This window comes from Garra rufa, chromosome 4 (assembly GCF_049309525.1).
Source record: "Garra rufa chromosome 4, GarRuf1.0, whole genome shotgun sequence".
Taxonomy (NCBI): domain Eukaryota; kingdom Metazoa; phylum Chordata; class Actinopteri; order Cypriniformes; family Cyprinidae; genus Garra; species Garra rufa.
In genome coordinates this window covers 2,190,232-2,215,275 of record NC_133364.1, presented here as the reverse complement: position 1 = coordinate 2,215,275, position 25,044 = coordinate 2,190,232, and the positions used below count along the sequence as shown (strand labels likewise).

At 34.8% G+C, this 25,044-nt stretch overlaps 1 protein-coding gene across 1 annotated transcript in view; it reads right to left on the bottom strand.

Annotated features, from left to right (window-relative positions):
* LOC141333290 (receptor-type tyrosine-protein phosphatase O-like) overlaps nucleotides 1-25,044 on the bottom strand; it is a 39,872-nt gene that overhangs the window by 4,728 nt on the left and 10,100 nt on the right. Inside the window, exons 2-13 of the mRNA XM_073838267.1 lie at nucleotides 17,285-17,564; nucleotides 14,716-14,871; nucleotides 12,716-12,868; nucleotides 11,482-11,958; nucleotides 11,080-11,241; nucleotides 10,794-10,990; nucleotides 9,719-9,839; nucleotides 9,441-9,634; nucleotides 6,779-6,890; nucleotides 4,893-5,056; nucleotides 3,396-3,516; nucleotides 665-798 (exon numbers count right to left, since the gene is read on the bottom strand). Of these exons, the coding sequence (XP_073694368.1) occupies nucleotides 665-798; nucleotides 3,396-3,516; nucleotides 4,893-5,056; nucleotides 6,779-6,890; nucleotides 9,441-9,634; nucleotides 9,719-9,839; nucleotides 10,794-10,990; nucleotides 11,080-11,241; nucleotides 11,482-11,958; nucleotides 12,716-12,868; nucleotides 14,716-14,871; nucleotides 17,285-17,564 (2,271 nt within the window). The remainder of the gene's footprint in view (nucleotides 1-664; nucleotides 799-3,395; nucleotides 3,517-4,892; nucleotides 5,057-6,778; nucleotides 6,891-9,440; nucleotides 9,635-9,718; nucleotides 9,840-10,793; nucleotides 10,991-11,079; nucleotides 11,242-11,481; nucleotides 11,959-12,715; nucleotides 12,869-14,715; nucleotides 14,872-17,284; nucleotides 17,565-25,044) is intronic.

The window sequence follows — 25,044 nt, the reverse complement described above, 5'->3', positions numbered from 1 at the left end:
GCATTAACCAATGTTAACGAGTAGGACTTCACTGTAAAAGTTAATAAATTATGCACCAGAAATTATTTGTTAATATTAGTAATGTATAACAATAACAAAGTGAGCAACCTTCTTTTTTTGCTCATTTTTCTTTTTTTTTTTTTTTTTTTCATTTTGTTACAAAACTCCAATGAACATGACTGAATATCAAATTTGATATCATTACAAAGTACTTTCCCACCTCTACATTTATCCAAAATAAATAAATAAATAATTTAAATAAAAATTAATTATAAAAGAAATATATACAAATACAAAAAAAATAATAAAACAGAACTAAAGATAATGAAATAACGTTCACCAATGTATATTTAAATCAAATAATAATTTTTCTTTGTTAATGTGAGTTGTTCATTATGATAGTCCTCAGTGCATTAACTAATGTTAACATACAAAATTAGGTAATTCTGTAGAAGTAGTGCTTATTCTCAGTTCAATGTAGTTAATTAATGTTAACAAATGAAACCTGATTGTAAATTATAACTGAATTATAGTGCATTGCTTTTATCATCACACACAAAACCATAAAGAAACTCCATTATAATCTCCAGATGTTTGCATACATGTAGTCTTGATATGTTATTTTTATGATATTGGTCAGGAGTGAATCCCAATGAGCTCTTACTTTGTTTTCTCTGTTGACTCCCAGCGGTCTGCAAATGACCTGATAGAAATCCACGATGCCCTCCTCCATCCAGAGCAGCGTGACGGCCGTGTCGGTGGCGTTGACGGCATACAGCGACTTCGGAGGAGCCGGATCTGTTCGCAAAACAGCCAAACACCACACGAGTTACAAGATCCTTCAAGAAAACAGCTTAAAAACAAGTCAAAAAGAAAGACGAAACAAACAGCCACAACAATTCTGACACGCTCTGAACGGGAAGTCAAAGCGAAACAAGTTATTATTAGAACAGAAAACACACTCTCAGCAGTAAACTACCAGCGCTTTTACTTCTAGTTTTGCATTTGAACGTGTGAACAGCTCAGACTTCACATTTATTAAAGGAACAGCAGAATAGTTGACATCTAAAATGCAGATGAGTTTGTTTCTTCATCAGGTTTGTAAAAATGTGTCATTGCATCACTGTTCTTAGCATTGAATCCTCTGTAGTGAATGGGTGCCGTCAGAATGAGAGTCCAAACAGCTGATAAAAACTTTATTCTCATAGTATTTTGACTTTATTCTGGAAGTATTTCGACTTCATTCTCGTAGTATTCTGGCTTTATTCTAGTAGTATTCCGACTTTACTCTCAAAGTATTCTGGCTTTATTCTCGTAATATTCCGACTTTATTTATCGTAGTAATCCGACTTTATTCTCATAGTATTCCGACTTTATTCTAGTAGTATTCCGACTTTATTCTCATAGCATTCCGACTTTATTCTCGAAGTATTCCGACTTTATTCTCGTAGTATTTCGACTTTACTCTCGTAGTATTCCGACTTTATTCTAGTAGTATTCCGACTTTATTCTCATAGCATTCCGACTTTATTCTCGAAGTATTCCGACTTTATTCTCATAGCATTCCGACTTTATTCTCGAAGTATTCCGACTTTATTCTCGAAGTATTCCGACTTTATTCTAGTAGTATTCCGACTTTATTCTCGAAGTATTCCGACTTTATTCTCGTAGTATTTCGACTTTACTCTCGTAGTATTCCGACTTTATTCTCATAGCATTCCGACTTTATTCTCGAAGTATTCCGACTTTATTCTCATAGCATTCCGACTTTATTCTCGAAGTATTCCGACTTTATTCTCGAAGTATTCCGACTTTATTCTCATAGTATTTCGACTTTACTCTCGTAGTATTCCGACTTTATTCTAGTAGTATTCCGACTTTATTCTCATAGCATTCCGACTTTATTCTCGAAGTATTCCGACTTTATTCTCATAGCATTCCGACTTTATTCTCGAAGTATTCCGACTTTATTCTCGTAGTATTTCGACTTTACTCTCGTAGTATTCCGACTTTATTCTAGTAGTATTCCGACTTTATTCTCATAGCATTCCGACTTTATTCTCGAAGTATTCCGACTTTATTCTCATAGCATTCCGACTTTATTCTCGAAGTATTCCGACTTTATTCTCATAGCATTCCGACTTTATTCTCATAGCATTCCGACTTTATTCTCGAAGTATTCCGACTTTATTCTCATAGCATTCCGACTTTATTCTTGAAGTATTCCGACTTTATTCTCTTAGTATTTCGACTTTATTCTCATAGTATTCCGACTTTATTTTAGTAGTATTCCGACTTTATTCTCATAGCATTCCGACTTTATTCTCGAAGTATTCCGACTTTATTCTCATAGCATTCCGACTTTATTCTCGAAGTATTCCGACTTTATTCTAGTAGTATTCCGACTTTATTCTCATAGCATTCCGACTTTATTCTCGAAGTATTCCGACTTTATTCTCGTAGTATTTCGACTTTACTCTCGTAGTATTCCGACTTTATTCTAGTAGTAATCCGACTTTATTCTCATAGCATTCCGACTTTATTCTCGAAGTATTCTGACTTTATTCTCATAGCATTCCGACTTTATTCTCGAAGTATTCCGACTTTATTCTCGTAGTATTTCGACTTTACTCTCGTAGTATTCTGACTTTATTTTAGTAGTATTCCGACTTTATTCTCATAGCATTTCGACTTTATTCTCGAAGTATTCCGACTTTATTCTCGTAGTATTTCGACTTCACTCTCGTAGTATTCCAACTTCATTCTCGTAGTATTCTGGCTTTATTCTAGTAGTATTCCGACTTTACTCTCAAAGTATTCTGGCTTTATTCTCGTAATATTCCGACTTTATTTATCATAGTAATCCGACTTTATTCTCATAGTATTCCGACTTTATTCTCATAGCATTCCGACTTTATTTAAGTAGTATTCCGACTTTATTCTAGTAGTATTCCGACTTTATTATTGTAATATTCCGACTTTATTTATCATAGTAATCAGACTTTATTCTCAAAGTATTTTGACTTTATTCTAGTAGTATTCCGACTTTATTCTCAAAGTATTTTGACTTTATTCTAGTAGTATTCCGACTTTATTCTCAAAGTATTCCGACTTTATTATTGTAATATTCCGACTTTATTTATCATAGTAATCAGACTTTATTCTCGTAGTATTTCGACTTTACTCTTGTAGTAAACGCTGTTGTAATTATGGATTATGGACTTGGATTTGAGTTAAAAACATCTTAATGATGGATTTGTTTAAGCTTTTGTCTTCTCAAGATGTTAACTGATGGACTGGAGTGGTGTGGATTATTGTGAAGTTTTTATCAGCTGTTTGGACTCTCATTCCGACGGCACCCATTCACTACAGAGGATCCGTCTACTGCCACTGACCGAGTTTGATGATGTGCGGCGCTGACGTGTTGCGGCTCCTCTCGGTGCAGGCGGTGACGGTCAGGTTGTAGATGTCGCCAGGAGGAAGAGCCAGAGAAGCCTTCATCATGTTGCGTGTCACCTGAAACACAGTCGTTAGGCGCAGTGATGATTCAGTCCCCATAGCAACTGTCTCCGTGGCGACAGTGAATATTTAGACAGGTTTCAGTGGAGAGGTTTGTGTAAATGAATGGAGTTTATCCTGCTCTCAGAGCGTCTCAACATCTCAGCTGGGCTCTGTGTGGAAACATTTAGCCGTCACTAATTAAACGTTGGCTGTGTGTGAGATAAATATGTGTGCTGGGTAATTGGATTCATTACAGGCTAACGGCGCAGTGACGTCGCGCAAACCGTTTGACTCATTTTAATGAGACAGGAGAAGCACAGAGGGAGAATTTCATGAATCTCAGATTTTTACACTCACATTACCACAGTAAATGACTATGGTACATCATCCTGAACAGAAAGTAACCAGTGATTGACTGTCATGCACATTTTTTTTTTATTATTATATTATTTTAGTATTTTTTCAAATGAATGAATTGGTGGTTTAAGAAATAATAATATCACATAAGAGAAAAAAAATGGAAATGTCCTTTGGAGTCATAAAGTAGAAGTACTAAAAAAAATGAATAAAATGTATTCAGACATAAAAAAAAATTAAACTAATAAATATGAAAAAAAACATAGATTTAGTAAAATTACTAAAATGAAACCTACTAAAATGAAAATAAAAAAAAACGAATAAAAAATTATTCAGATATAAGAAACAAAAAATGAATAAATACGAAAATAAATGATTTACTAAAGCAACAAAAATGAAAAATAAACGTAAAATATACTAATATAACAAAAAGTAAAACCAAAAACCTAACAAAATATTTTAAAATAATAATAATATGAACAAATTTAACTTCTGAAATTACAATGAAACAGAAAACATACTAAAATGACCAAAACAAAAAACTAAAACCTAATAAACAATTATTCAGTCATAAAAAACAAAAACTAAACATAAAAATAAATTTACTCAAACTACTAAAATTAAATATAAAATATATTAATATAAAAAAGTAAAACCTAACAAAAAATATTCAAGACATTTAAAAAAAATAACATGAAAAAAAAACTAATTTTATAAACCGAATAAAAATCATTCAGATATTTAAAAAACTAAATAGGAAAAAACAGCAAATTTACTAAAATGACTAAAATTAAAATAAAACAGAAAATATACAAATAAAATCCAATTCAAAATATTAACACAAAGACACTAAATGAACACCTAAGTTTAAAAGACACCTAAAAATAATCTTAATTTTCTTATTTTGTGTATGTCGATAATGAACACTTATTTCCTGTCCCATGTGCCCAAAATCTCCTGTTTAGCCTGGGTTAATCAAACAGGGTTTGTTCCAGTGGAGTGTTTTCTAGTGAAGGTTGAGTTTTCAGACTCACATCGATGGAGTAGCGTCTCCTCGCGCCCTTCTTCCCTTCGGCCGTCAGCTGCCAGTGCAGCATTCGTGAGTGTGAGAGATCGGTGAACAGATCGCCGTACGTCCAGCGCACATACAGCATCCCATGAGCGTAATCCACCGACGAGATATGAGGAGCTTCAGGAGCTGATGAACAAACACCCACACATTAGCAGTGTTGGGGGTAACGCATTACAAGTAATGCAAGTTACGTAATAATATTACTTTTTCCAAGTAACTAGTAAAGTAACGCATTACTTTTTAATTAACAAGTTACTTTTTCAAATAAGTAAGGTCAGTTACTTTTCCCCCTTCATTTATTGATGAAAAGCTCTCCTGTCTCCATGTTGAGAGAAATTGTGAGTAAGATGTTACTTTAGTTCTAGAATAAATGTGAACAAGCATTAATTCATCTCACTCACTGAAAAAACAGATACAGTGTTCTTCAAAATGAGCAAAAACACTGAAATTCAACACAAACCTGCAATAATTAAATATGTTAAATAATACAAATATCCTTTATGCATTTAATCCCATTTTATTAACCTTCTATGATTCACTTCATCTGTACTAATAAGCATACTAAATATACTAAAATATTTAGTACTAAAATAACAAAAGCTAAAACTAAAAACTAACGAAAAATTATTCAGAAACTAATAAATACGAGAAAAAAACAAAATATACATTTATTAAAACTACGGAAATGAACAAGAAACAGAAAATAAACCAAATTAAGAAAAACTAAAACTAAAAAACTAAAACTTAATAAAAAAGGTTCAGATAAAAAAAATGAAAACTAATAAATATGAAGAAAATAATTTACTAAAGCAAAAAAAAAAAAAAAAAAATGAAACAGAAACTAAAACCTAACAAAAATGATTCAGACATAAAAAACAAAAACTAATAAATACAAAAAAGTAAATTTACTAAAACAACTACTACTATTAAAATAAAACAGAAATTATACTAAAATAAAAACATGAAAACCACAACAAATTTACTAAAACTACTCTAGAATAAATGTGAACATGCATTAATTCATCTCACTCACTAAAACAACAGATACAGTATTCCTCAAAATGAATAGAAACAGTGAAATTCAACAAACCTGCAATAATGTTAAATAATACAAATATCCTTTATGCATTTAATCCCATTTTATTAACCTTCGATGATACTAAAATATTTAGTACTAAAATAAGAAAAACCAAAACTAAAAACTAATAAAAAATTATTCAGAAACTAATAAATATAAAAAAATCCATACATTTACTAAAACTACCAAAATGAAAAAGAAACAGAAACCAAATGAATAAAAACTAAAACTGAAAAACTAAAAATTTATATAAAATATATCAGATATAAATTATTAAATATGTTCAATAATACAAATATCCTTTATGTATTTACCCCCATTTTATGAACCGATGTCTTTGCTGCCGACCTTTGATGATCCAATTCATCCATACTAATAAGCAAAAATTACACAAGATAATCTAACATTTGTTTTCTTTTTTTATTGCTGAAGAGTTGATTTGTTCTTCTGCGGTCTACTGTACAGACGGAGATTTACTTTTCTCTAAGCCTGAGGCTTTTGCTGTAAAAAGGCTTTTACATTTGACAAAAATACAACTTTTTATATTAAAAACAAACAAGCCAACCCTGCCCAGATTTAAAAAGTAACGCAAAAGTAACGTAACGCATTGCTTTCCATAAAAAGTAACAAAGTAACGTAATCAGTTACTTTTTTAGGGAGTAACTCAATATTGTAACGCATTACTTTTAAAAGTAACTTTCCCCAACGCTGGACATTAGCATCAGAGTGGCTGATGTGAATGTAGTGAGAGCTGATGTGATGAGGCTCACCGGTGACGAAGCTCACTGTAGAAGCGTCGCAGCAGCTGAGCGGCGGCTCTCCCCACGTCACCATCGTCACGCGGAAGTTATAGAACCAGGCCGGCAGCAGATCCGTCACTCTCTGAGGACCGAAGAGCATTTGATTAGTGCCTCTGACCTCCGCTGAACCCTCCTGCAGACGCTGCGGCGTCTCATTAAATATGATTATAATAATTAGGCAGAACGCAATGTTTATATTTCTCCCGTCTCCGCCGTGACTCATCAAGCATCATAATTAGCATCTCTACTGATCATCTGAGCTGCTAATTGACTGATTACAGGAATGAGGATTCTGACTCTGAACCCTCAATTAAGGCAGATTCTCAATCACATTTAAGACTTTTTAAGGGGCCGTTCACATGTCGCGCCTAAAAAACGCGTGGAAAACGCGCCGCTTTCTTCCTTATCAACAAAGCGCTCCGGAAGCGTCTGCCGTTTCTAAGCAACCATCAGCTGCGCTCTAGCTCCAAGCCTATGCGTCTCCATGCATTGGTTCTTCTATTAGGGTCAAAATAATGGGGGCTTGACAAATCATAGTTCAGGAAATCCCTGGACCACAATGATGAGCTGCTCCTCCATGTTTCTGCTGAGGTTTCAATGTAACGGAAAAACGTGAGGAAGCTGATTGGTTGGTTCATGTCACATGACCTGCGGTGCGCTTGCGGCATTCTGAAAAGTTGAGATGTTTTTATCTCGATGCGGCGCACCGCGTCGCTTCCATTATGCCGGCGCAAGCCGCGTGTCTACACATAAAATAGCGAACTTGAGCGTGCAAAAGAGGCTACATGTGAACGTCCCCTAAAACCTGCATCAGTGCCAGTTTAGCTCCACTGAGATACTAGTATAGTTTTAACTAGATTAAGAAGTTTGTCTAGAATCTAGCATGTTGCTAAGACGATTAACAAGTTACTAGCATGATTCTAGCATGAATAACATGTTACTAACATGATTTTAGCATGATTAAAAGGTTACTAGCATCATTCTAGCATGACTAGCATGTGTTAGCATTGATTAGCAGGTTACTAACATGATTCTAGCATTATTAGCATGTTACTAGTGTGTTTTTAGCATGATTTACCAGTTACTAGCATGATTCTAGCATGATTAGTATGTTACTAGCATGTTGTTAGCATGATTAAAAGGTTAGTAGCATTATTCTAGCATGACTAACGTGTGTTAGCATTGATTAGCAGGTTACTAACATGATTCTAGCATTATTAGCATGTTACTAGTGTGTTGTTAGCATGATTTACCAGTTACTAGCATGATTCTAGCATGATTAGCATGTTACTAGCATGTTGTTAGCGTGATTAAAAGGTTACTAGCATTATTATAGCATGACTAGCATGTGTTAGCATTGATTAGCAGGTTACTAACATGATTCTAGCATTATTAGCATGTTACTAGTGTGTTGTTAGCCTGATTTACCAGTTACTAGCATGATTCTAGCATGATTGGCATGTTACTAGTGTGTTGTTAGCATGATTTACCAGTTACTAGCATGATTCTAGCATGATTAGCATGTTACTAGCATGTTGTTAGCGTGATTAAAAGGTTACTAACATTATTCTAGCATGACTAGCATGTGTTAGCATTGATTAGCAGGTTACTAACATGATTCTAGCATTATTAGCATGTTACTAGTGTGTTGTTAGCATGATTTACCAGTTACTAACATGATTCTAACATGATTAGCATGTTACTAACATGCTGTTAGAATGATAAAAAGGTTACTAGCATTATTCTAGCATGATTAGCGTGTGTTAGCATTGCTTAGCAAGTTACTAACATGATTCTAGCATGTTGCTAGCATGATTCTAACATTATTAGCATGTTACTAGCATGTTGTTAGCATGATAAGCATGTTGTTCATCATGTTTGTAGCTTTATCGGCATGTTTCTAACATAATTAGCATTAACATGTTACCTAACATGATTTGCAAGTTACTAGCATGTTGCTAATATGATTAGCAAGACACTAGCATGATTCTAGCATGACTAGCAAGATACTAGTGTTGTTGGCATTATTAACCATCATTACTAGCATGTTGCTAACATGATTAACATGTAGTTAGCATTTTGATAATCATGTTTCTAACCTGATTAGCATGTTGCTAGCCTGATTAACATGTAGTTTTGTTGTTAATCATGTTTCGATCATAACTAGCATGTTTCTAATATACATTCTAATAACTACATTTACATGAAGTTAGGATGCGTTTACTACTAACGATTTGCAAGTTACTGACATGTTGTTAGCATGATCAGCGTGTTACTAGCATGTTGTTAGCATGATAAACAAGATACTAGCATGTTTTTAACATGATAAGCATGTTACTAGCAGGATTAACAAGTTACTAGCATGATTTTAGTTGTTAGGCTTAGCTATGGATATTTGAGTCTCAAGGGATTGTGGGAGTTTAAATTTGAATTTCGTCAGATGGAGTTTGAATAGTGTTGATCATTTGAACATTCCGTCAATGTAAGTCTATGGGGTTTTTCCCAGTTTTATTCAGCGTTTTTAGGAAAACTGTAAGTCTGATCAGTTAGAAAAGGCACACTCAGTGAGATCTGAAGAGCTGAGTTTGGTGAAAGCTCTAGGAGGAGTAGCGTTCAGAATCGTTTGGTTTACCACAGAGGCGATGACGGAGGCGGTGGCGGCGATCTCGTAGTACGTGGTCCACTGCGACGTCTGCGTGGCGGAGTTGAAGAAGAAGGTCTGCAGGACGTATTTCCTGAAGGCCACGTTATAGGGCCGCTGCCAGCTGAGGATGACGGCGGTGGGGCTGAGAGGATAAACCACCAGATCGCGGACGCCCGACGGCTCTGACAGAACACAGCCAATCACAGAGCGGGAGTCAGTCGTGGGGGCGGGGCTTCATCACACACGTTCATTACATACGCACTCACCGATGTCGATGATGACGGGTTCAGACGCGGGGCTGACCAGCGGCCCGTTCGTGTGATAAACCACCACTCTGTACTGAGCGCCGGGCGTCAGGCTGCTGATGATGTCACTCGTGATGTTCTCCTATCAGAGAGCAGAGAGCAGGTCACATGACATCGTTATCATAATGCAAATATTGTAGTGTCACACTACAATAGTAATGTTTTATAAAAGTTTCCTCTCAAGCATTTTACAGCTGGTAAAACAATGAGGCAACACCAAATAGACAAACATTCCATATATTTTTACTTTATATACGATTAAATAATAATAATAATAATATAATAAATCATTATTTAAATAAATGTAATAATAATAGCATGTCATATATTTAATTTATTTTTTTTACATCATATAAAATAAAAAAACAACAATAATAATAAAGGCAACACAAAATTGTTTTTTACTTTATATATTCTATATATTTTTACTTCATATAAAATTAAATAATAATAATAATAATAACAAATATTATTTAAATAAATTACACAATAATAGCACTTTATATATTTCATTTTTTACATCATATAAAATAAAAAACAACAATAATAATAAAGGCAACACAAAATAGTTTTTTACTTTATATATTCTATATATTTTTACTTCATATAAAATTAAATAATAATAATAATAATAACAAATATTATTTAAATAAATTACACAATAATAGCACTTTATATATTTCATTTTTTACGTCATATAAAATATATATATATACATATATTTATTTTTTATTTATTTATTTATTTTAATAGCCACATTGCTATACAATCATACTATTTTGACACAGCAAACCTGTTGTTGTTGTTTTTTTTTAATCAGAAAAATGGCAATTAGATTTTTTTTATCAAATTGTGCACGTAATTCATAATTTGCAAAATAATCCCGCTTCTGTTCCACCACTGCTGGATGGATTTTGTTGACACTAATGTATTCTGATGACTGAATGAACTTGTTAAATCTAAATATCTGCCATAAAGCACAAGACATTTGAGATCATGTGATTATCAGGTGAGTAAAGCCACTGTGAATCAGCACCTCGGAGCAGTAGGTGTTCTCCATGCGCTGGCTGATGCTGGGCCGCAGACAGGTGAGCGACAGCACTGAGATCAGACTGCCGTTATATTTGTGTCGGGACGGAGCCCAGGACACAGCGGCCGTGCTGGAGTCCAGCATCTTCACGCTGACCGCCTGCGGACGCTCCTGCGGCTGCTCCATCCACTCGCCCGATGAGGCTGAAACACACACACACACACACACACACACACGTATGACACACAGCATGTGACACACACAACACACACAAGGTCAGAAAGGCTCATACTCAGATAAAAGGTGAATCCGGAGTCGGCAGAACTCTCTCGGGCCTCGCAGTCTCCGGTCGAGCTGAGCGTCGTGACGTGAACGCGATACGTTCCTGCTTCTGAGAGCTCCGTGAAGAACTCGTGAGTGTTCTCATCAACCGTCGCCGTTTCAGTGGAGTTTCCTGCTCAAATGACAAGGAAACAATAGAGAAATGCACTGGTTTTCACTAGTTTTAACGTAAAAACTTTTAGCAGCTGCTTTAAAGTTTTAAGTTAGATCAACTCATTTTATTGTAATGAGTTAAAAAGGCTTGTAGTTTTAAGTCGATTTAACTTAAAATTTTAAAGCAGCTGCTAAACTTAAGTTTTTACGTTAAAACTAGGGAAAACAGTGTGCACTTAAAGAAGGTTTAAATTCTCACCATCGCGGTAGATGTAGATGTTGAATCCGTCGAATGCGGTAGGCGGCCGCGGCGGTAACCAGCGCAGCTCCAGCAGGATGGGCGGCAGTGGCGTGGGCAACACACTGGGTTCAAAAGTCACTTCCATCGCTGACCCCGGCTCATTAGAGTCCTCGTATTCTGGCACCAGCGCGTTCACAAACCCCTCCTCCTCCTCAGTCGGCTCCGCCCACATCAGCTCAGTGCTGTTGTTATGTGTGGGTTCGGCTGTGCTGCTGTAGACGGAGACGGACTCGTTCAGAGGCGTCTGCGTAAAGCTCGTCTTCTCACTGTTCACTTCTTCTTCCTGCTTTTCGACCACAGGGATGTCACGTGCCCGTCGGAGGACTGATGCATTTTGGGACGCCTTGAGAACAGCCCTGTGAAGGTCAGTTCCTGGCGCTCCTCGACCGTTGAGGTGGATGATTTTGAGCGACACGTTGAGAGGAGGATTCGGGACTAGACATGTCAAAACAAACAACATTAGTCATATTTAACCAAATTATTTAAGTTTATATATATATATATATATATTTCCTATATAAACTATTTTTTTTACATTTTACTGTAGATTTTTTTCCAGCAGTTTATCTAATTTATTATTTTTTTAAATTAATCTCAGGCAGAACAAAAACTATTAACATGACAAAATATACTAAATTTAAAAAATCTACCATTTTTATGACAATTAAGCACATTTCACTTTAGATTTTTTTTTAATTATCATTATTTTCAACGGTGATTCTATTCTAGGAAGTCATTTATTTAATTTATACATTATTTTTAATTATTAATGAAATTTTTAAAATCGGCTTAAATCAAACTAAAAACAAGAAATATTACCATAAAATACAATATGAATTTACACTTTAATTTAAATATTATGATGTCATTTAGTTTGTAGTTTGTGGGTAAAAATGTGTTTAATTGTCACTAAAATAACTGGTAAAAATAAAAATGATTCTAAAACAGGATACAAAGTAAAAATGCTTAACATTTCCTTCGATTTGATAGTGGAACGCACTCAAAATTGCTGACAGGTGTCATTAATTAGTGAATCTGGCGTGTTTCCATCCATAATTAATGAGGTTCATGCGCTGCCTGCTCCTGCTCCAACCTCGTTGAGTCGTTCCAGCGCTAATTAAAGGTCATTTAAAGGTGAATTTAGAGCTTATGATCAGATGACGGCTGACAGAGGAGTCTGAATGAGTCGTACCGGTGCGGTGGTGCAGGGGCTCGTGGGTAACGTCGCTGCGGCTCACCAGCGTGCTCCTGTTGACCGTGGCCTCTGAGACCAGCTGAAAGCTGATGTTGGTGTAACACGTTCCCGACAGCCAGTGCTTGAACACCGTCTTTCCTTTGAGGAAATCTGCAGAGGCACACAGAGAGAGTCTGAGTTTAGACGTGATGAACACACAAACACTTAACACACATACACGTAACACAAACAGAACACATGCATAATACATACAGAAACACACATGTAACACGCAGAAACACAAGTAACACAGAAAACTACACATGTAACATGCAGAAACATGCAAGTAAAACACAAATACACATTACAGAAACATGCACATGACACAGAAACACATGTGTACCACACAGAAACACACATATCACGCAGAGAAACATGCGTAACACAAAAAGATACACATGTGTAACACAAAAACACATGTGTAACACAGAAACATAAACACATAACACACACGTAATTCACACAGAAGAACAATACATAAGAGAAACACACGTGTCACATGCGTAACACAAAACGAGCACAACATATACATAATACATGCAGAAACACAAAACACATGTAACGCGCAGAAAGACACATGTAACAAAATCATACATGCTTAACACACAAACACTTATGAAAACAGAAACATACACACGTGACACACAGAAACACATGCATAACACTCAGAAAGACATGTAACAAACGTAACATGCAGAAACGTGTAACACAAAAACATACACATGCGTAACACAAAAAACGTGTAACGGACAGAAACATACACACATAACACACAGAAACACATATGTAACATATGCGTAACATACATAAACATACATGCATAACACGCATAACACAAGCAAGCAGGACACGCATAATACATGGAGAAACACACACAAACACATGTAACGTGGAGAAACACGAGTAACAGAGGCATACACTAGGACACACAGAAACACACACACATGTAACACACACAGCACGGAAACATACACATGACACACAGAAACACACGTGTAACACACAGAATGACATGTAACACACAAAAACATATACATGCGGAACACAAAAAACACATGCGTAACAGACAGAAACAAACACACATAACACATGCAGAAACATAGAGAAACACATACAGTATGTAACATATGCTTAACACATAAACATACATGCATAATACATGCAGAAACACACACACAAATACATGCAGAAACACACACACACACACACACACACACACACACACGTAACGTGCAGAAACACAAATAACAGATGCATACACATATAACACATAGAAACACACACATGTAACACACACACACAACACAGAAACAAACAGAAAGACGTGTAACATACAGAAACACACATGTAATGCAGAAACACACGTGTAACTCAAAAACACACATGTAATAACATAACAGATGGAAACATACACATATAAAGTGCAGAAACACACATTTAACACACACAACACAGAAACACACATGTGACATGCCGAAACACACGTGTAACACTCAGAAACACACAGAGAGACATGTAACACAAACATACACATGTAACATGCAGAAACATGCGTAACAAACAAAATTATACACATGTAAAAGAAAAATACAAAGACGGAAACATACACACAACATGCCGAAACACACATGTAACACACACAACACAGAAACACACGTGTAACACTCAGAAACACACAGTAAGATGTGTAACACAAAAACATACAAATGCATAACAGAAAAACATATTCATAACAGACAGAAACATACACACAAAAACACGAGTAACAGAAACATACACGCGTAATATGCATGTAACACAAAAACAAATGTGTAACACACAGAAACGCAGAAAGAAACACACAAGTAACACAAAAACATACATGTGTGTAACACACAGAAAATCACAGCAATAATAGACAGAAACCTACATAAGACACGCAGAAACAAACATACTGTAACACGAGAGACACACAGCACCTTTATACAGCATGTAGCGCGAGTGAAGGCCCTCCATGTAGCTGATGTTTACTCGCGTGTAGATGTTCCTGTCTGGAGAACGGATCTGAAACACCACGCCAGTCTCTGGAGCCGGACTGTAATCAGACATCTCAACACTGTCTAGAGGAAGAGGCTCTGAACACACACACACACACACACACACACACACACACTGATATATCACTCTGGAGTAACAAGAGACTGAAAAATCAATTACATTTTGTTGTAATGAGAATAAAGGCACTCTGTTCTGACCTGAACCTGTTATTGAAAACATAATTGTTTAAAATAAAAGTGGACAGTCTGACTACAATACTACTATACTATGATGTAAGTCATTTTATACCACAGTAACCTTACCACAACATCGCAGATGAACTTTTTTTCAATTGATTTGAATGTATGCCCATTTTTTTTCATTGTTTTGTTCTATATTTTGAATTCAGCGCTTAATTTGCTGCTGGATGCTGCTGGACCCTGTTCCGGAAAATGGGTTTAAAGGTATTTAGAGTATACGTATTGGTCCTCAACATATTTTCGACCAATCAGCTTTGTTTAAGGGGTCATCGGATGCCCAATTTTCCACAAGTTCATATGATTCTTTAGGGTCTTAATGAAAAGTCTATAATATACTTTGGTTAAAAATTCTCAATAGTAGTGTAATAAAACACCCTTTTACCTTGTCAAAATCAGCTCTGCAAAAAATCAGCTCATTCTATTGCATGGTCCTTTAAATGCAAATGAGCTCTGCTCACCCCGCCTCTTTCTGATGTGGGATTATGAGCTGTAATGTTTACTTTAGACACATTTAGACACATTTAGCCACGTTTAGTGGCGAAACTTGACAACAAGCACAGTATTAAGAAAGGCCATTCGCAAAGATGCATAAAAAAACCTTATCCTCAGTTCTGCTGTGGGTGAAGCTGCATCGCAAACGTTTCCCACAAACATAGACGCACATGTAGATCAGGATCGGCGCTTTCCTTTTTAAAAACGAAAGTAACGTTAATCCTCTGCGTCTTCAGCGGCTCAGATGTCGGGAGTAAACGACTGCTGTGTTCATTATTACATCCAACAACAGAACACCTTCAGAGTCACACAACTGTTGACTGTTTCAGCTCGGTGAGGGCGGGGCTAAGGTAAGGCGCTAATGTCAATCAACTATCGTGGGAGGAGCCTCTGTCTGTGTGTCATCACACCCACAAGAAGCTTTTAAAAAGTGGATATTACTTTTAAAGATTAAAAAAAAATACCACTGGGTGGATTTGTATCATTGTAGGGTGGTTGTACTCACAAACTGACAACACATTAATGTTCAAACAACATGGAAAAGAGAGTTTTGCATCCGACGACCCCTTTAAAGGAGTAGTTCACTTTCAGAACAAAAATTTACAGATAATGTTCTCACCCCATTGTCATCCAAGATGTTCATGTCTTTCTTTCTTCAGTCGTAAAGAAATTATGTTTTCTGAGTAAAACATTTCAGCATTTCTCTGCATGTAATGGACTTCTATGGTGCCCCTGAGTTTGAACTTCCAAAATGCAGCTTCAAAAGCTCTAAATGATCACAGACACGATCACTAAGGCCGCGTTCACACTTGGCGTCTTTTTTCAAACTGCCAGCGTCTGTTTTACATTCTAATCCTATGGAGTAAACCGTCTTTTCAAAAAAGCCCTGAGCGCATTTTTAAACGCCACCGCCGGCGTCTTTTTCTGCAGCTCAGAGCGTCTTTTTAAGTTGAAAAAAGTTGAACTTTTTTGAAGAAAACGCCCTACGTCAAGCGCTTTTTTGACAGCTGACCAATGACAAGCGAGTAGCGGGACCTATCGTTTCCATAACAACAAAAACAACAAGAAAAAAACGGAGAAGTTGCCGGTAGATAAACTTATCGTACTAGTGTCGGAGCACAAGGAGTTGTATGATATGAGTAAACAACTCCATCATAATATACATCACAAAGAGGCTCTTTCTCGACATTTCTTCACCACACAGCACTACGCTAACTGTTGCAGCTGTTGTTATAGCAACAAAAGACGCTCTCGGCTGCTTTTTGTAACAGAACGCTGCAAGCTTTTTTTTTTACTAAAAAAACGCCCTGGTCAACTTTCTCTTGTCAAAAAAGACGCCAAGTGTGAACGCGGCCTAAATGATCACTAGTTTGGCAAGACAAGCATTTGGGATAAAAAAGTACATAAGTTGTAAATGTTTTTAGAAAATAACCCATCATTTCACTAGATAAGACCCTTCTTCCTCGTCTGTGATCATTTAGAGCCTTTGAAGCTGCATTTTGGAAGTTCAAACTCGGGGGCACCATAGAAGTCCATTATATGCAGAGAAATGCTGAAACGTTTTACTCAAAAAACATAATTTCTTTACGACTGAAGTTTTAGACATGAACATCTTGGATGGCAATGGGGTGAGTACATTATCTGTACATTTTTGTTCTGAAAGTGAACTACTCCTTCCACTTCTGTTTTGGATCCGGCAATTATTAATTTACAAATTAAGCACTGATTTTGATGCAATAATTTCCCACATATGTCTTACTGGTGAGCACAGGGATGGTTCTGACGGCTCTGGGTGCGCTGCTGTCGTTCCCCAGCATCAGACTGACGGAGTAACACAGGCCGTGGTACGAGGCGTTGAACTGGAGCGGCTGCGGCAGGGTCTGAGCGTCGGCGGGTCGCGTGAACAGCAGCGTGTGCGTGTGCGGCTCTCCGGAAACACGCACCGAATACACGGACACCTCGGGCCTCACGTCATCGGCGTCCAGCGACAGCAGCATCCGGCTGTCATCCTGCAACTCTACCTGGAACGGAGCCGCGCGCTGAGAGGAACAGGAAGAAGCGGAGCGTGAGTCAAGAGCACATCGATCCACAATCAATGCAAACCACATCATCGTGACGGCATTAATAATGAACGCAAAACACAAACACATAAACAAACCATCACTAATGACATTCAAGAGCAGGAGCACCACAGATCCGGACTGGGGCTCACAAATGCCCTGAGGCTTTACAGAGTTTCTCAGACAATCAGTGCAGAAACCCTGCGGAGATTCTGGTGAAGAAAAGGTAATATTGCTGTTATCATCTGAGTCTGAAGATTTAATATGAGATGAAGAGACTCAAAGACATATGAGAAGAGATCACTATAATACTGCAATAACACTACAACAATGGCATTTTGATAAAAGTGACATACTATTATGATTTTTGTTCATATTACACTTAGAAAAATTTTTGAGATATACATTTGAAATTGCAAGAAAAAAAATCTGAATTGTAAGAAATGAATTTCTTAGATAAAAAGTCGCAATTACATTTTTTTATTTCTTGACGGAAACTTTGAATTTTAGTTGAAATTTTCGTAGTTGTTCATTTTTAATAGTTTTCGTTATAGGGATGTTAAAAATATCAAAATCTCACGATGCGAATAATATCGCGATGCGAAGTCCACGATACAATATTTATTGCGATATCTGAAAAAGAAAGGAAGAATTGGAAACTCAAAATTGCAAGGAAAAAATCTGAATCATGAGAAAGAATTCTGAGATAAAAAGTCGCAATTAAATTTTTTTATTTCTTGACAGAAACTGCTTCCATGATTTTTAGTTGAAGTTTTCAAAGTTTTGTTGTTAATTTTTAATAGTTTTTGCTATAGGGATGTAACAATATCTCATGATATGATAATATCAAGATAAAAGGGTTTAAGCATAAAAACAATAAGTGTAATACTGCTTTAAATTGTTGTTTTTATAAATATATATATATATATTAAAATGTTTTCTGGTTTAATTTAATTGCATTTTTGTTTTTCTGAGCAAAAAATAAATATCCTACATTTTTCCCTAATTTACAGAAGACACTAAAATGTCATTTAGTGTAACAATCTTGTCAGACATATTGACAACAAAAATCAATTACTAAAAAATCACTAATGCTAGCATCATGCTAGCGACAATCTAATCATGCTAGCAACATGCTAGTAGCATCTTAATCATGCTAAAAACATGCTAGAAACAGGCTAACGGCATGCTAACCATGCTAGTAACATGCTAATAGCTTGCTAATCATGCTAGAAACATGCTAACAACATGCTAATTATGTTAGAAACAGGTAAACGACATGGTAATCATGCTAGTAGCATGTTAGAAACTAGCTAATCGTGCTATAAACATGCTAACAACATGATAAAAATAGTAGAAACAGGCTAACAACATGCTAATCATGCTAGAAACATGATAATCAGGCTAGAAACATGTTAACCACATGTTAATCATGCTAGTAGCATGCTAATAACTAGCTAATCATGCTAGAAACATGCTAACAACATAATAATTATGTTAGAATCAGGTTAACGACATGCTAATAATGCTAGAAACATGCTAACAACATGATAAAAATATTAGAAACAGGCTAACGACATGCTAATCATGCTAGTAGCATGCTAATAACTAGCTAATTATGCTAGAAACATGCTAACAACATGTTAACCAGGCTAGAAACATGCTAACAACATGCTAATCATACTAGAAACATAATAATCAGGCTAGAAACATGTTAACCACATTTTAATCATGCTAGCAACTTGCTAATCATGCAAGTAATACTAACAATGCATGTAACATGCTAATCATGCTACAAAAATGCTAGCAACATGTTAATGATGCTAACAACATGCTAGCAACATGCTAGCAACACACTATTGACATTTTAATCATCTTACAAACATGATAGAAACATGCTAACATCATAACATGCTAATCAGGCAAGAAACATGTTAACATGTTTGTCATGCTATTAACTTGCTAATCATGCTAACAATGCTAGTAATGCTAACAATGCATGTAACATGCTTATCATGTTAGAAACATGCTAAGAACATGCTAATTGTGCTAGAAAAATGCTAGTGCCTTGCTAATCATGCTAGAAAAATGCTAACAACATGTTAATGATGGTAACAACATGCTAGCAACACACTATTGACATTTTTATCATTTTACAAACATGCTAGAAACATGCTAATCATGCTTAAAACATGCTAGTAACTTTTAACTCATGCTAGCTACACGTTAGCAACATGCTAAAACATGCTATCTATCCATTTATCCATTCATCTGACAGACTGTATTGGCTTCAAAACATTCAAGCCAGTGTTGTTTTTGACAACCATCTTAGATTTAGTCTTAGTCTTAGTCTTTTGGACTAAAATGCTTCTTAGTTTTAGTCAAATTTTAGTCACTTCTATATGTGATAGTTTTAGTCCAATTTTAGTCGACGAAAAGTCAAAAAGGTTTTAGTCTAGTTTTAGTCAAAAAAAGGGAAAAAAGTAGTCTTTTAACAAATTAATGTAGGTCAGTAAGTATTTTGCTGTTGGGTAGTGTCACTTATAAGTTCTGAAAATAGCAGATCTATAGTTCAACACAATGTGAGCTTCCGGATCGACTATTTTCACCAATAATTACAATAATGAAGGAATGTTTTAGAACATAAAAGACAAACAAGGATGGAATGCTAAAACGGCTTGCCATAGCGTCAGATACTTTTTAAGTTTTAATTGGCATGCACAATAAGCGGAAATGTCATGCATTTTAAACGTCTGACGGACCACCCACTAACATTTTCGTCTATTCTCGTCTCGTCAACGAAAACTCACACACGTCTCGTCATGTTTTAGTCATCAACGAGCCATTTTTATCTCGTCATCGTCTCGTTATCGTCATGAAAAAAAGTGGCGTCAACGAAATGATTACGTCATCGTCATCGTTGACGAAAACAACACTGATTCAAGCTTTTAAGCTTTAAAACTACTTTGAACTTCAATCTTTTTCAGACGGAAAACCATTAAATTTCTACCATTTCTAAAACTTAAAACCTTCAAAGCTTTTTAAAACTTTTAAACTTTTTCCACACTTTCTGATCAGGCTTTTCTAGCCAACTTAAAGTTTGTCTTGACTTTCTTTATCTAGTTTTTTAAATTGTAACTGATGTGTAAACTATTAATATTGAATTGTAAATATTTATTTGCAAAAAAAAAAAAAAGTATGTTTTTAACGTTACACGTTTTTAAATCTGAGGATTGACGACATTAAAATATCAAAAGTATGTGTGAGATCTGCTGAAATGCAGATGAAGTCTGGATGAGCTGCTGAATACTGAGAGGTGTTGAGATGCTGGACATGAATATTGTGTGTTCCTGCGACACGTGTGTTTGGAGCCAATGCTCGCCGCCGCTCTCTGTGTGACTTCAACCTGCTGCCAACGGCTAAACGCCAACAAACCCAGCGGTGGAAGGTCAGAGAGACAGAGAGGATTATGGGATTACAGCAAACACAGGCGTCATTACGGTACAGATGTGAGACTTTAGCAGCACAGAGATCATGATGATGGTGAGCGAGTGTTAATTAGCACAGAAAGCACACGCGTGTTCAGTCTGTGCTCAATCTGACCACCAGATACGGCTTTATCACAGTGAATGATTATGGAAACAAATGTTGGCGGCTTCTAATCTAATCAAACCTGACTCAAATGCCAGTGTTCAAAAAAACGTGAATCTATTATAAAATGGAATTGATTGCTGTGCTCAAAGCTGAATTTACATGTGTCATTTTTTACACATTTTGTGTTAAAATCTTATTGTCAATGATGATATATTGAGATTTAACCACATTGAAATATTTTAGTTTTAGTCTTTTCTGCTCACCAATGCTGTATTTTTTGATCAAACAAATTGTAAAAATGTGAAATATTATTCTAATTTGAAATAGTTGCTTTCTGTGTGAATATCTGTTAAATTGTAATTTATTTCTGTGATCAAAGCTGAATTTACATTTGAATTTTCATTTTGTAACTTTGTAAGTGTCTCTACTGACACATTTGATCAACTGAATGCATCCCTGATGAATAAAAGTGTTAATTTCTTAAAAAAAAAGTTCAACAAGAGTATTTTATCAAAAGAAACAAATTATAAAATTTTAAGTATTAAAAATACTAATATTTTTTAATAATAATTGATATTCAAAACATTAATATTAAATTTTAAATATTTTGTTATTATTTATAAATAACATATATCTCAAATATTTTATGTTTTGAATAATATTTGTCATGAAAAAAATGCAAACACACACAAACACACAAAAAAAATAGGCCAAATATGATTTCTTATTTCTCTATTTTGATTTTGGGGGTTTATATTTTGTATTTTTATGGGGAAACATAACAAAATTTCAAATCTAAAAAAGTCCAAACTTTTGAACAACTGTATATTAAAAAAATAGTATTTAAATAATATTTAAATAAATTATGATTTAAGTTGTAAATGTATAAGTGTCTTTACTGATAATTTTGATCAATTTAATGCATCCTTGATGAATAAAAGTGTTAATTTCTTTAAAAAAAACAACTAAATTACTCGTTTTCAACCAAAAAAATATTATTACAAAAATTCAAATCTTAACATTTTAAATATTAAAAATAATAATGTTTTTAATAATAATTAATATTTAAAATATTAATATTAAATTGTAAATATTTTGTTATTATTTATAACTGTAGAACGCGTTTATAACGCGTAGAACTGATGCAGAGCAGATGAACCCTTTAAAACGGACACACGTCAAGCTCGAGCAGCACGTGAGGATGATGAAGCTCGGCTGAGGAATCTCTGTCAGATAATGTCACAGCAGAGGCCTTTCAGAGCTCAAATGAATGAAGGTCAGGATCTGAATGACGGAGGCCGTCGGCCTCACGCAGCTGCTGACATTATCATGCAAACGGAGAATCGGAGACACAACATCCCGCTCCTCCAGCGCTTCTGACGCTCGAAACAAGAGAAAGAGCAGCGGAAGCACAGTCTGATGATGAAGATGAGGCTAAAGCGCTGGATTATCATCTTTAATCCGTCGGAAAGTGAGGGCGCAGTAATAATCTTGCTTTTAATCGCTCAACCCACAGTACTTCTGTGTTCCAGAGAGACAAAGGTCTCCAGATTAACGACCACAATAAACCCATTTGTGCTTTGCACTCTAAAACATAAAGGTTCCTTATTGGCATTCATGAAGCCATTAAAGGATCTTTAGAGTGGAAAAAGTTTTTTTTTAAAGCCAATTCATTCATGTCTGTTTTGACCTCGAAGAGATGCGTTTTTTATATATTTTTTTAAATGCATAGTTTTTAGTAACGGAATGAAAGTTTGCAAATGCTTGAAGAGCCTCAAAATACACATCATTTATTTTTTTTCAGATTTTTTGCAGGCATTTTTTAAGAGATATAACCATTTAAAAAAATTCTGTCGGTTTGTATGGAATGACATTAGTGTCAAAAATACTTTTTTGTTAAATTATGTATGGAGTTATATTAGTGTCAAAAACTTTTATAAAATATATTTAGGCTTTTCCTCATATCTCACACACGTTTGGACTGAATTTTATTCATGAACATGAATATTTAAGGCTACTAACGAACCCATTTGTGCTTTGCATTTTTAAACATAAAGGTTCGTTATTGCCATTCATGAAGCCATTAAAGGATCTTTAGAGTGGAAAAAGATTTTTTAGATTACTAAAATGTTCTTCACACTAAGAAAAATGTTATTTTAAGAGCTGATGAGAGATTTAAGAGCTTTGGGGAACCATTATAATTTATTTATATCTGTTTTGACCTGAAAGAGATGCATTTTTTATTATTATTTTTAAATGCATAGTTTTTAGTAACGTAACGAAAGTTTGCAAATGCTTGAAGAGCTTCAAAATACACATCACTTATTTTTTTCAGATTTTTGGCAGTTATTTTTTAAGAGATATAACCATTTAAAAATTTTCTGTCATTTTGAGCTGGGTTTGTATAGAATGACATTAGTGTCAAAAAAACTTTTTTTGTTAAATTATGTATGGAGTTATATTAGTGTCAAAAAATTTTTAAAAATATATTTAGGCTTTTCCTCATATCTCACACACTTTTGGACTGAATTTTGTTCATGAACATGAATATTTAAGGCTACTAACGAACCCATTTGTGCTTTGCATTTTTAAACATAAAGGTTCGTTATTGCCATTCATGAAGCCATTAAAGGATCTTTAGAGTGGAAAAAGATTTTTTAGATAACTAAAATGTTCTTCACACTAAGAAAAATGTTATTTTAAGAGCTAATGAGAGATTTAAGAGCTTTGGGGAACCATTATAATACATTCATATCTGTTTTGACCTGGAAGAGGTGCATTTTTTGTTTTTATTTTTAAATGCATAGTTTTTAGTAACGGAACGAAAGTTTGCAAATGCTTGAAGAGCTTCAAAATACACATCACTTATTTTTTTCAGATTTTTGGCAGTTATTTTTTAAGAGATATAACCATTTAAAAAATTTTAGTAATTCTAACCTGGGTTTGTATGGAATGCCATTAGTGCCAAAAATATTTTAGTTTAATTCTGTATGGAGTTATATAGTGTAAAAAACTTTTATAAAATATATTTAGGCTGTTCCTCATGTCCTCATGAATTTTGTTGGTGAACATGAATTTGTACGGCTATTAATGAACTTATTTGTGCTTTGCACTCTTAAACATAAAGGTTTGTTATTAGAATACATGAAGAAATTAAAGGACTTTAGAGTGGAAAAGGGTTTTTTAGATTAATAAAATGTTCTTCACACTAAGAAAAATGTTATTTTAAGAGCTGATGAGAGATTTAAGAGCTTTGTAATACATATAAATAAATGCATTATAATAAATGCATTATAATACATTTATATCTGTTTTGACCTGAAAGAGATGCATTTAAAAAAAAATTTGGCATAGTTTTTAGTAACAGAACGAAAGTTTGCAAATGCTTGAAGAGCCTCAAAATAAACATTGTTTATTTTTTTCAGATTTTTGGCAGTTATTTTTTAAGAGATAAAACCATTTAGAATTTTTCCGTCATTCTGACCTGAGTTTGTATGGAACTCCATTGGTGTCAAAAAACATTTAGTTAAATTATGAATGGAGTTCTATAAGTGTCAAAGACTTCTATAAAATATATTAAGGCTTTTCCTCATATCTCACACGTTTTGGACTGAATTTTGTTGGTGAACATGAATATGTATGGCTATTAATGAACCACTGCAGCATGAAATTAATGACTTTTTCATCTGAATGTGAAAGTCTATGCAAGTAACATTTTCAGAGTAACATTTATGTTGTTTGATGTTGTGTTGTCAGAAATAACTATGTAGGTTTTAGAAATTTGGACTGATTTTGAGCAAATCATAAAATTAATTTATTCATTTCACTGGTGTAATACTGGTAATTCTCAGATTACATGCTCTTA